General features: G+C 36.3%; 2 protein-coding genes and 1 long non-coding RNA gene across 4 annotated transcripts; 1 reads left to right on the top strand and 2 right to left on the bottom strand.

Annotated features, from left to right (window-relative positions):
* Positions 1–285: 285 nt before the first annotated feature.
* On the top strand, positions 286–1298 carry LOC109337126. Its single transcript, XR_002106403.1, has 2 exons — positions 286–518; positions 1236–1298. It is a non-coding gene; the product is annotated as an uncharacterized LOC109337126 (long non-coding RNA).
* A 577-nt stretch (positions 1299–1875) lies between these two features.
* Positions 1876–6326, bottom strand: LOC109337122 (transaldolase). The gene is made up of 7 exons (XM_019574017.1): positions 6151–6326; positions 5196–5367; positions 4965–5014; positions 3518–3818; positions 3015–3203; positions 2737–2919; positions 1876–2144 (listed from the first exon to the last, which is right to left on the bottom strand). Exons 1-7 carry the CDS (start codon positions 6324–6326, stop codon positions 1899–1901), a joined length of 1317 nt encoding a protein of 438 aa, XP_019429562.1. The 3' UTR covers positions 1876–1898.
* Positions 6327–7777: 1451 nt separating this feature from the next.
* On the bottom strand, positions 7778–12819 carry LOC109337120. 2 transcript variants are annotated; one of them, XM_019574015.1, is made up of 5 exons: positions 12630–12819; positions 11466–12545; positions 9838–10409; positions 9508–9730; positions 7778–9296 (listed from the first exon to the last, which is right to left on the bottom strand). In XM_019574015.1, exons 1-5 carry the CDS (start codon positions 12714–12716, stop codon positions 7944–7946), a joined length of 3315 nt encoding a protein of 1104 aa, XP_019429560.1. In that variant the 5' UTR covers positions 12717–12819; the 3' UTR covers positions 7778–7943. The 2 variants fall into 2 exon arrangements, with proteins under 2 accessions (XP_019429560.1, XP_019429559.1); XM_019574014.1 differs by having other exon boundaries at positions 11466–12819.
* Between the last annotated feature and the right edge of the window lie 996 nt (positions 12820–13815).

Here is a 13815-nt window from a genome sequence, read left to right as displayed (position 1 = left end):
TGGGTCGACCTTGTTCAAATATTCAAAGCTTTGACAAAGACAGTTTAATGCCATGAATGCAAAATATCATCACCTTGTGTTGCAAGCTAAATGAGTTGAATTTGTAGAATATGAAATTTACAAAGAACTAGAGAGAAATTAATTAGTACATAGTATATATAAATTTGCATGTAGATTACCCATGAATCACTTGGTAAGTTCCTTGAATTGCATTTGCATGGTATATTGAAGGCACCATATCATATCATGATCTATAAAATGATTCATCAAATTTTCTAATTTATAACAAGACCACTTTTCCATACAACAAAACATATACCAAATTGAACAACAATGAGTGATTCTCAACAAAATCTAATTCAAAGGGCACTTGCTCCTACAACAAGGCCATCCCCTCAACCTCAGGCCCCTAACTCCACAACCTCCGGAACTTCATTACCAACAATACAACAGGCCTTTGCAAGGAAAAGAAAATGATTTCTTAGCATTCTTACCATGTTTTTTTAATTATGTCACAGGTATGATAGATTTTATATCACTACATTTTTTGCCTACGAAAACACCTTCACACTTTTTCGTTGTTATCTATATAGACCACAAACACCCCAAAGGGTACCATGTTGGTGTTGTTGCCTGTAAGAACCATAACCATAGGTTACAGTTAAAAAATCATACTAAATGATCAAAGGTTCGATTTTAAATTTTTCGGCAACAGTTTTAGGCATTAATATGGCTTAACTATCTAAACGGGTTCGATTGCTTGAGGGTATTAAGAACATATATTTAGCAATGGCTTAGCATGACTTGAGTATATGACTATATGTACACTTTTTCTTTGTGATGTTCAATTAATATGAGACTCTATTTTCTCCTAAAATCAAAAGTAGCCACATCACACTTAACTAAGATTCTATAACGACAAAGATCACAACCAAAACTTTTCAAAATTTAAGGATCGGTCACATTTCAAAAAACTACTAGAGTAGACTAAAACCAAAACATGTTGAACTTTTAGGGATGAAGAGCTTAAACAACCCTTACACATTTAAATCACACACCTTATGAATATTATTATTCTTTGTTAAAATTATTTAAATTATGGAGATTTTTTTTTCAAAATTCACGTGAACCTTTTTTGTGTTGATTTTATTAATTGTTGTGAGGCGTAGTGTGTTTTTGTGATGCATTTTATTATTTGTTGTCTTAATATATTTATCTTTGTGAATATGTTGCAGAATGATTTATGTCTAAGAAGTAGCAATATTGGAATAAGAAGCATTAATGAAGGTGAATGGAAACAAGTAGAAGGGATAATATATATACATCCTCTATTAATGTATTTGTTTATTTCTTTAATTTTTATAAAGTATTTGTTTATTTAATTCAATAGTTTATGTTTGTTGTCATTGTATTCTCCTCAAATAATTAATAGAATACTACGTACTACTTATTATTTGTGTGGAACACTTGAGATTTGTGAATCAAGCTAGCATGGCTTATTAAAATAGGTATTTCAAAAATGGCAATATATTTTTCACAAAACTATTGTAACCATGTTTTTAGGTTGAAGATTTGCATTCTAAAACAATCCTAACTCAAATTCTTAAGCTTCCAATTGAGTCGGACTCGGGAGAAGGAAGTGTTATACAAAACAAGATAAAATGTAAAATGAAATATCATAACAAAACACTCATTTATCTGAAGGTTAGTCTCATAACTATACCTGTGAAAAAGAAACAAAATGCTTTATCCGATATCGAAAATTCCCAATGTATAATGTATATCATTAGCATCTAAATGATTCCATTAAACACATATACAGCAGTATACAATCCACAATCACTGCCTTTATTAATCCAAAAATCAAATAATAAATTACAAACCATGCACTTCATACTTCAAAGGCTAACCAACTTAAGAGAATTTGCCTTCTCTTGCAAGGTATCCAAGAGACTATCGAAACTCTTCTTAAATGAATCCACTCCTTCAACTTCAAGTTGGTCACCAACAAATTTCCAGTCAATGCCCAATTTCTGTAGAGCATTGTATATCCCTTCGGCTTCGGATGCGTTTGAATCTATTGTCCTCGACACAGTACCGTGATCGATGAACGCCTCAAGGGCTTGGTCCGGCATGGTTGATACCTTTGAGATACAAATACAACAAAGATAACTTCAGTTCAAAGAAAAAAACTGACTTAGGTTTATGAAAATAGCTTATGGCCTTCCTATAAACCTTTTGTAGCTTATTCCAAAAAGCTTATTAGGGAAGCTAATGAAAATAAGCTCTCAATTTACAAAACAGCTTATTGAATAAGCACTTAACTAAGTTGTTTACCAAACACAACATAACGGCCTGTTTGTTTAAGCTATTTGTATTTGGTTATAAATAAAAAACACGATCTAAAAGGTAATTTTTGGATTGCTTTTTATAGATTGTTGTGCAAAGGAAAAACTTTTTGTATTTGGTTATGATAAAAAAGTATCAATTAAGCACCACTTGTTAATCAGAAGCTACTCAAAGTAGTTTCTCAAAATAATCTGATTATTTTGAGATTCTGATTAATGGCAATATCTTACAAGTGACTTGTTCTCTAAAAGAATTAGTTTGTTTAGAAATAATCCTAAACAAATGGCCTCTAAATCCAACACTATTGACTTATTTGGCTTCGGATCAACTCCATTATAACTAACAGTATTCGGCACAGATATAATACGAAAAAATACAGTGGCTTACAGTGTCAGGTCCAATAAGAGGAGCAACATATAAGGTGTCAGGATAGGCAGGGTTCTTGACACTGGTTGAAGCCCAGAGGAGCCTTTGCTTCTTGGCTCCTTTTTTAACCAGAGCCTCCCACCTTGGACCGGAGAATTTCTTTTGGTAAAGTTGGTATGCCAGAGCTGCTTGGACTACTGCTGCCTAACCGATTCAACGCGGCATGACATGAGCATATTTGACATTCACGGGTAAATAATAAATCCATAGGAAATAATTGGTATGAAGTAAGCAGTTACCTTCCCGCGTAGATTAAGGGCCTCCGGGGTGCCAATTTTCTCGAGCAAATTGTCAATAAGAGTGTCCACTCGACTGACAAAGAAAGACGCGACACTTGTGACTCTGGAGAGATCATCTAGGCCAGATGCCTCAAGACCATCCAAGTAAGCATCAATTACAGCTTCGTATCTTGCGATAGAGAATATAAGCTGAGGATGCAAAATACAAGAAACATGTATTTAGACTCCAGACAAAAAGTAAAGGAGATCAAATCAGATTACACTCATCACGACAACTGAAGACTGAGCTTTTCAACTTCATTCTGGAATTTGCCTGATTTTAAGTTCTAACCAGTATGAGCGTAAAGTAACAGTACAATCAATTATCGTGGTGTTAATGTCCGGGATTACTTATGAAGTAACTAACGACCTAACCAAGAATAGCATACCATAACACTATATGATATTAACTTCTTGAATTTGTAGATTACATGAAAGAATGTAGTGATGAAAGAGAAACTTACAGTCACATTCACACTTATCCCATTTGCAATTACTTCCTTAATTGAAGGGACACATGGAGCTGTAGCTGGAATCTTTATGTACACGTTGGGACGTGAAACAACTTTATGAAGCCATTTTGCAGCTTCTACTGTTCCCTCAGTATCATCAGCGAGCCTGGGAGATACTTCGACAGAAACATAGCCATCAGCACCGTCTGTTTGATCATAGATTGGTTCAAAGAGTTTGCTAGCATCTTGAATGTCCTTCACTACTAGTTCCCAATATGCACTTTCAATATCTTTCCCTGCTTGCACAAGTTCTCTGCATAATAGGACCATTTATCTTTAGCTATAGTATACGAGCACAGAAGGAAATAACTACAGCCATGGTGCAATTTGAAGCCGGAGCAGTGGAAACAGAAATATTTAGTAGCAGATTTTTTTGATTTCAACATATTTTAATTAATCGTCGTATTTTTAGGTTATGGGTAGTATTCTAGGTTGGATTTATGATAAGTAACAGTTTTATGTCTTAGTTGTAAGGCCCGAGGATTTGTGAGAGAATTTTTATCAGAAACTGCTACATAAACATTTCTATCATTAAAACTCGACTTCGGACTCTACAGACTTTACAGCTCAATTTCAGACTCCTCAAAAGTACCACCCGAAAGACATGGTGCAAGGGGAGTGGGCAAGCAAATTTAGAGGGTCTCATAAGCACATAGGAGGAGTCTTAAACTCTGGTCTAAAGTTAAGACTCCACATAATACTGAAGTAGGAATAAGTACATGTATGCCTTAATTGGTTTGGGTTAGTCTACAAGCATAAGTTTCTAGTAATTTGCACTTTGATAAGTTGAGCCTAGGAAATTGTAGTTCAATAACTGGAGTTCTTATGCTAGAAGGTCATGAAATCTAAAAGCTCTTAACTTGTACTATAGAAGCTAAACCTCAGAACTTGTATGGCAAGTCTTTTACTTGAGTATTAAACCCGAAATTGTCAAGAAATTTTTTCTTCTTTCTTGCCTTTCTTACACCAGAAGAACCAGCCTTTGGCAGTGTTAACTCGCTATTATCTCAACCCCTCTCTATTCCTTGGTAGAATATGTCTATTGTCTCTAGACTCTTTCACCTACATCACAATTTTAAACCAAAACCGCAAAGAGCAGCATATGATTTAAGGCTAAAAAACATATTTTCATTGTTATAACAGTATCCATTGGACTCGCTGGAATATAAGCACCACAACAAACAGAACAGTATACTTAAGAAAGTAAAGAACCGCCGCTCCTATTAAAAAGTAGGAACCAAGAGGCAACATATATTAGGGGAGTTTACTATGCTAAAAATGTTTTATGATGGCAGCCACAAATAGACAAGCACGATCAGTTTGCATGATTTAGTCGACCACAATGCTATTAATATTTGCAAGAAGAAATTTCAGTCTTAGTAAGAGATTTCAATGGTACCTGAACTGGTCATTGTAAGCATTTGAAGATGATATAGCTTTCTGAAAGATCTGCAATCATAGGCATAGAAAACCAATTAGAGTAGTAATATCTGATAACAAAGAAAGCAACAAGCTACAATTGAGTGTAAGGAAAATGAAATTTGTACTGCTTTTTGCATCATTATGCAGGATAAATGGATAATGTATCTTCACACATTGAAAACAAAAAATGAAGAATATATGTTATTACCGCAGGATTGCTAGTGACACCTCGGACACCACTCGCAATAAGAGGAAGCAGATCCGTGACTGGTCGGCAAAGATTATCATACCATGGGCTCTGCCCTTCTTTCTCATAAAGATCATGAAGTACTGTCCTCTTTGCAGCAATTCCATTTCCATCAGATTGAGAGCATCTAATTCTGCAGGAACACAGTCATAGTAAGAGAAAGCAATAGCATCAAGGATTCTTTTATGAATAAAAAGGAATTTATTTAGAGAGACCAAAATAGTAAATGTGCAAGAGTATAAGAAAACCTCAAGAACTACAAACCCAACAACCAAAAATACAATGAGAAACAATAACCAAGAACACAAAAATATGGAACAAAGCAAGTCTGATAATAGAGCTATCTTGGAAACAAAAAACAAGCCTCATATGTATCAATTAATAACAAAATTCTTCAGAGTCTACAACAAGCATATTGTTACTACAGATTTGGGTTCAGAGTGAACAATTGAGTCTATCTGGGGCAATATACCCATAAACTGAATTTCATAATATCTATACCTTACAGGCTACCAATTTTAAAAAAATTATGACTTTTTAACTATACACGTGGACGATAATATAGATGTGAGTCTTAGCAGAACGGTAAGATCGGATACATCTACCATCACCAGACCGAATGGCCTCATGCAACGGGCAGCCTTAGACAATAATATGGTAACATGTATAAATTTGTAATAACACAAGTATTTATGAACACAACAACTAGGAATGACAGCTATGACATGACACAAACATTGTGGAATATTTTGACAGTTAAAAGACAGAACAAGGCTATGAAGTTGAATACAACATAAAAGTAGCATGTCATGTTAGTGTAAAAAGTTGCAACTCTCTTCGATACTAACGATGAACATGGCACTTTGTTATGAATTATAATTATAAATGACGTAAAATGGGTCAATGGTGATGTTACCGGAGAGAGGTTTTAACAGGATGAGGGTGAAGGAGTGTGAGTGAAGAAGAGAGATGGTATGTTTTGGAATTGATGGAAGGTTGAAAAGAGATGAAAAAGCACTTTTTTGGGCCAAGTGATTGTGATAAGGAAGCAGATAATGGGATTGGTGTTGAAATTTTGGAAATGGAAGCCATTTTTTAGTATTGAGTTTCAAGCCAGAAAGGTGGTGCAATTTATAGAGACAAAACCAAACAAGTTAAGGGTAATATAGTCAAATCCTTACAGTATTTTACTTGTTTTCTTTATTTCCTTACACTAATTTACTTATTTTCTTTATTTCCTTACACTAATTACATTTTTTATTCATTCCTATAATAAGAAGGGCATGCAATTGATGTTAAATCCAAATTTACCTTCAATGATACATATTTGATTCTCCTTAAGCAAAATCTTGGTTCGAGTCTTGTGGATGAGAAAAATATCTGCTGAGAGAGTTAGCCCCACATATTGTGGATGTGGCTAGGACATGATTGCCTCTAGTGGTATAAGGCCTCACTAGATCTCTTAGGTTGATGGTTCAATTTCTGTGAGTAACATTTGTTAGGAGGGGCAACCCCGAATCAGATTAGTTCTTTACTCGAAAAAATGTGAAGGATACTACTCTTAGTAGTACAAAAAAAATCCAATTTTACATATTCAAATCTCTATAAGTCTTAGCAATGATTATTTTCAAAAAAAAAGTATTTTATTTTTTGTATGACATATACCATCTAAGCTAAGTCTAAGGATACCAAAGTCAAAACCTTCTATGAATGTAGGAGTTGCTTAGATTAAGAATGATGATGAAAATATAGTTTATAGTTTTGTCAACATATGTTATTGTGACATTTTGTTAGATTAAAAATGTTATGTTTATTAACTATGATTAATGGTAAACGTGACATAAACTACCCATTGACATTCCAATGAATGAAAAGCACCCTTTATCATGCTAATTGTTATGCTTACCTCATCTTGTGCTTCAATGTCAATTGGTCTTGCAGTCAAAAACATGCTTAGGATTTGTGGCCACTTATTTTGTGCTATAGATAATAGATATTAAACTTATAGGTTACCATTTAATATCTAGTTGTATATCACTTCTTCCATGATCTTTTGCTATACATCTTTTCCTTTATGTGTTTGGTATCTATTGTATAGCAAAACCATAACAAATAAGACGAGTGTTGGTAGAGAAGAATTGATAATTTCTAAGGATATCGAAAATATTGATCACTTTTACACGAGACAAGTCCACCCAAACTTAAGATAATTAGTATTGAAATAACTTGTTAGGTTTAAGTAGGTTCTTGAATTCTAAATTATGGATAACTCTAATTTTAATCCCAATACTTATTTAATTCTTTAACCACTATCTTTGTATTCGGTCGCTTTTATTCTTAATAAAAATGAAATGTTTCAAACATGTCAATTTTTCCTTAGACACAAACAAGACACTTTGAAATAAGATAGTAATTTGCAGATTGGTGCTCTTCTTCTTTCTGTGTTTCCTTATCGAGACACTGTCGAATATCATCAAATCAATCTCTCAAAGACGGTCATACCGATGCATTGAACTACTCACTAATAACTAACCAAACAATGATTCATGAAGATTGATTAATGTTTTTCACTATGGTCTAAACAACTACTATCAATAACAAAAACAATACATTTTACCATAATCCTCAGTATACAATTTTTGGCAAGACAAGCACAAGCATCCTCAAAACCTAACTTGACAAAAACATATCGTTAGAGTATGTGATCATTTAAATGTATTTTAGGCCAGATATGTATTGTTGCCTAGTAATTAGATATTGAGCCAAGGAATATATAACTCCTAATATACCCAATATCCTAATCTTGAGAACATCTGTACATGCAATAGGAAGCAGATTAAGAGGCAAGGTTATCCATGGTGGTGAGTCAGTCTGCTTTGTGTAGCTCAATACATACCTGTTGAAAAGTATATGACTTGGAAAAGTAAGAATGAGGAGTGCCAAGTTCTTTACCACATAAATCCAATCTGGCCCACCAATTTGAAGGCCCCATGCACCACTGTTACCTTGCCAAACATCTTCCCATATGTCGTAGAGGGCAGTCAAAACAAAGTAAGCCGAGATGACAACAGCCACAGGGAAATATCTGTGTCTGTCACCGAAGCCGGCAAAGAAATCCGAATCTTGATTGAGCAGCAGCAAGATAGGGGCCAGGAAAAATATTGCGCGATTAGAGCCACCTGTGAGGTTGAAATTCAAGACCAGGCATATAGCAAAGCACAATATGGTGGCAACATTGCCGACAGCAGGCATCCAGGCTCCATCAGCAGCCATCCTCTTGATTGTAAAGGATGGAACAGTAGAAGCCCGACGATGCTGCATGAATCTCATCCTCGGCAGGAAACTAGCAGATGCACTTTGACCAGAATGATTTTGTCTAGCTCCGCCGATATCAATAGCCTTTTCCCGCAAAATTAAAGCAAGTTTATATTTTATCTCCAAGGCTATAAGCATAAAGATTGCTGCATACAAACCAAGAAGAGATGTCCTGGCACCCTCGATTGCTAGCAGTGTTGTAAGCTTCTTCTCTTCCTCACCCAAATTTCCAATCTCGCTATCTTCGAGAATATTTTTTATTCTCAGTTGGCCCTCCAGAAGATAAGTAACTGGAAAGAGAGCCACAACAAGAGCAAATACCCATGGTAAAAGCTTTGGGCTTGAAGCGGACGGCATATGAGTGAAGACAACAAAAACAGAGGCACAAACCATAGTGACCACAATGAGAACATGCAGAACCCATGGCAAGAGGAAGTACTCAGCAGATATGTATATACCAACAGCAACCCCCATAGCAATGGAGTAGAATGTCCTTAATTCAACAATGTATTTGATAGGTATGATAGACGTAATAGATGCTAGAGTGAGCAAAATTGCAAGAATAAGCAACCAAGAAGGCCAAGTAGGATTCCCAGCCATGTAGCCATAAATTGAGATATCATCAGCAGAGTGACGGGCATTCTTGATTAGGTCCGACTGGTAACCCAGCGACAAAGGAAGAGGTGGCTGCATCAAAATAAAAAGTAGACCAGTTGCCACAACCAGCACTAGACATCTTTTGGCAGGCTGCAGAGAAAAGAAAAAAACTTCTGATCAATCTTTACTAGTATGCATGAACAAGGAAGATATGATGGGTTGCCCCATCATGCATAACATAAATCATAAATAATTACGATTTGGTTTTGAAGCATGTGACTGCCCAAAACTCTATAATGGGTATGGTACCTGAAGCTTTTAAAAAAAGGAGCTAGATGGTAGATTAGATAGTAATACATACCAAAACATGAGAGAAATGAAGAGCAACAATTGGAATACAAGCCAACCCGGTCAAAAGTATGCAGAAGCCCAAAATTAAACCATCTGACGGAGACCTTCCATTCCACCACTGGAGGGCTTCAAAAATTGTTTCACGGCAAAACCATACAGATAAAGCAACCACAAAGGCATGTGTATAACCTTGCCATGGTTTCATCTTACTAGAAGCTGTTTTTGATCTCTCCCTACAACACCCAACAAAAACACTATACAATGAGGCTGACAATAAGATAATGCAGGTTAGGAACCATTCAAACAGACAATAATATTCAAAGACTGACCCAACAATTACCTGTAAAGAAGCAATGGAGGAGAAACAGCTAACAAGAGAACAGCTGAAACCCATACAACAGACTTTGATGCAATAAACAACACGGCTAGCTTTGAAGAATAGAGGCAAGTCAAAACCCAAACTGTCTTTCCTCCAATTCGATGATCTGCAGACAGCCTTCTCACCAAAGCCAAACCCAATAAAGTTGTCATTACAACCATATAGCTAGGATACATCACCTCATCCTCAAATCCATAATAATAAATGCTGGAGTAACTGAAAAACCGGTTCTCAATGTGGCATAAGAGTAAAGCATGGCCTATCAAACTGACCTCAGATAAAAAGTTTAACTTCGAAGGTAGAAGAGCTAAACCAGGAATAGCCATAGCCAGGACAGCATTAGCTATTATGAGTTTGCAAAAAGATTTAAGGGACATGCCTGCCATCCAAATATTTAAATCCCAGAAGTTGTGCAGCACAAACCATGTAACCATCAAGCTCCCAAGAATAACAAAAGCAAAGTATGATATTAGACTCTTCTTTTCAAAAAATCGAGCCAAATAGAAGCCAGCAACTGCAGGTAGAGGAAGGAACTGCAAACCAAAGGAAATTGTAACTCAATAATAGCATACTAAAATATATTTAACCACCAGAACAAGCAATTTTATAATCACCCACCAAAGAAGACATACACTTGCACTTGTCTAATGCATAAACTACTCATTTTTTAATTGAATTTTTTTGCACCGCTGCCATCTGACTAAACTATTTGCATAAAATACATCATATTTCCGATTCACACATCCCCTTCAATTCTTGCATGGATTCAATCACGACCTATTACCTAGCTCTTTCGTGGAGACTTGTTAACCATTAAGGGAGGAAATACAAGAACGAACTACCATATCTGGAATCACTAGAGAAAATCAGGAATAGTGGCCAAAGGTACAAAATTGCAAGATGTAAAAACAAAAAGGAAGCGGAAATTAATGGATACTTGGGTGTTGATTCATACATGTACAATGTTTCATCCATACATCAAATGCTATCTAAAGCATAACTACTCAAATAGACCTACCATAACTAATGCTACAAAAAGCAGGATTGGAAATCATCCTGAGCATATTTCCTCTGTCTCCCAGTTATGAAAGAGTTACACAAAATTGGAAATAACAATTGATCATCATTCAAGCAATAGTAGTGAACCAGTTATCATAAAACACGGTACAACCGTACAATAAGTTTGAGGCTGCTTACAACAACAAAATCAATTTTCCATTAGGTGGGGTCGGCTACATGGATCAATCATTTACATATAAGTATGAGACTGCTTATAAGCGCATATAGTCATCTATGAAAACTAAAACAGAATCATTCAATTAACTCTACCATAAATTATGCCAGAAAAACCAGGTAGAAAAATCATGTTGAACATAGTTCCATCTTCCTATTATACAAAGAGCTATCCAAAGTTGCAAATAATACTTAATCCATGGTGAAGCAATGTTCACCATATGAAGCACACTAAAATAAGTCGGACACTGCTTACATCAACAATGACTACATGGATTATACAACACCACAATGCCTTATCATAAATCATATCTATAGGAAAATCAATTACATGATTAAAGTCTGAAACTGCCTACCAGTACAGGAAATCCAACAACAACGGCACCTGCTGAACTAACGACAATAGCTGAAGTAGTGAAAGCGACGGAGCTAAGAGCATCCGAAACCATCCCCATAGCATAAGCACCACCCGCCACAGCCCCACCAAGCATAGTAACACTTACCAATACATAATTCAACGGCGGCGGCACCTGAATATACCTCCCGAACGAATGAAATACCACCCTCACCTCCAATGCCACAACCACCAAAACCAACGCCACCGCACCATTCACCACACGAATACTCCGCACCTGATTCTCGTTCTTGGTCACCCACCACAACGCACCACGCGTAGAAGCATAAAGCTGAAACAAAAACGGCACGAAGAACAAAAGCACCAAGTCGCAAAACGACGCCGCAGATGAGAAAACGACTGCGTAATGCGAGGCAATGTGAAATACAAGAGGAACGAAGAGCAAGTAGAGAGTATGGACGCAACTCTCAAGCGGTCCAAGGATAAATGTCTCATGAGGAATCTCACCACCGTGGTAACGAACTTGATGCTTGGATTTGAAAGACGAAACCCTAGGAATGGAAAAGATCCAATAGAAGATGCAATTGAAGGTTAATAGATAGTAAGCAGAGTTATTAATTCCGACGGCGGAGATAGTGGCCCATGTGAAGACGGAGGAGGCGGCGATGGGGACGGTGGCGAAGAGGAGTCGTTCGAGTGCGAGAACGACGGTAGGGTTTTGGATGATAACGAATTTGAATTGAAGAGAGGACCAAATAGCAATAAGAAAAGTGTGGACCCCACAGAGGAGAGAAGCGAGAGAGGAGAGAGAGAGAGAGTGAGGGAAAGGGGAAGAGGTGAAGAAAGTGTAGAAGAGAGTGAGTTGAGAGAAGATGAGAGAGAGATGAATAGAGATGAATGAAGCTGGTTTGAAGTTGAGAGAATCGAGGATGTAAGAGATCATGAGACCGATGAGGAGGAGGGAGAGTAGGGTGGCGCCGCCGAGGTCAAGGAGGAATAGGGCGGAGGGGATAAGAGCGATGGCGATGCGGGAGTTGTAAGAGAAGGAATGAGGGATGCGAGTGGTTTCAGTAGATCTGGAAGAAGAGGAGTTGATGTTGATGTTGTTGTTGTTGGTAGAGTCATTGGATTGGAATCGGAAAGAGGTGGTGGAATTAGGGTTTGCGGAGGAGGAGGAGGAGAAGGAGGGGGCGCTGGTGGAGGTGGAGATGTGAGGGCGGAATGAACGAGGCTGCAGCTCCGGCGGCAGCATATTGAGGTGGCGGAACCACTTTTGATTAAGAGAGAAGAGGGAATTAATGAAGGTTGGAACAGCTCAAGGGTCAAACACTCATTTCGTCCGGGTGGTGAAAACAAGGCCGCCTGGATTTCCTCTTTTCTCTTTAATTAAATATTAAAAAAATATTCATCTAGTGATGTAAGTATCTTTAGATTTTGAATGTCGAGTTTTCGATTCGTGTATTTGGAGGGACAGTCACAAATAGAGATAATAAAATGGACCGCTCGGCCTGTTTAGTCTGTGTCTACAAATGCCCATAAAATTTTAAGTGAGTATACCGCATTAACTTAACGAACAAAATTCAATAACTTGTCTCTTTTAAAACGAGCTTGTAGACAGTCTCCGGACACATAGAATAATTAATCATGTCTTTCGGGTGTTATTATTATTATTTTGCTTCTTTTCTTCAATTCATGGTGATATAGTAACTCTTTTTATTTGTTTTATATGCTTCTTATGTTATTTACTAAAGTGTGTGAATTTGTTTGAGTATCTTTTAGTATATGTGCTAACATCATACATAATTTGTCTTGTAGTTGGTATCTTACTCTTTTTTTTGTCTTCTTCTTTGGTTTGTGTTAAATAGGTAATTATATTAAACATGGTTTTGAGTTTGAAGGCGAAATGTAATATTTATTTTTGTATAAAGTTAATTTTGAATGTTATGCATTTTGAACATGTTAGTCAAAAAAGCTTAATTTATTCTGCTTTTTAGTACCTTAAATTTGACTTTCTTTCAACTTTTACTATATTTTCAATACAAAATAATCTCACTTTAAAATGGGCTTGGACATATTTGAGAAATGAGATTGTTGGATCACCAACTCATAATTGCATTTTGACAGGGACTAGAAGTGCATCTGCATTTGAACGTTTGATTAATTAACATTTATTTTTGTATTTCTTTGTTTTTTTATCCAATTTCAGACTTTATGTGATTGTGTTTAAATATTTCAAAAGTAAGAGAGTACTACATCATCACTTCCTAAGTAATGTGTTATATGTGCCACTCAACATGTTTCAAGAAGTAAAATATTTAAGTTGCTTCTCCATGATATAACTACTTTCAAGT

The sequence above is a fragment of the Lupinus angustifolius genome, unplaced genomic scaffold (genome assembly GCF_001865875.1).
Source record: "Lupinus angustifolius cultivar Tanjil unplaced genomic scaffold, LupAngTanjil_v1.0 Scaffold_2_2, whole genome shotgun sequence".
Classification (NCBI taxonomy): domain Eukaryota; kingdom Viridiplantae; phylum Streptophyta; class Magnoliopsida; order Fabales; family Fabaceae; genus Lupinus; species Lupinus angustifolius.
Note: the sequence above shows the minus strand (reverse complement) of the source record. Positions and strands in the feature narration are given on the sequence as shown.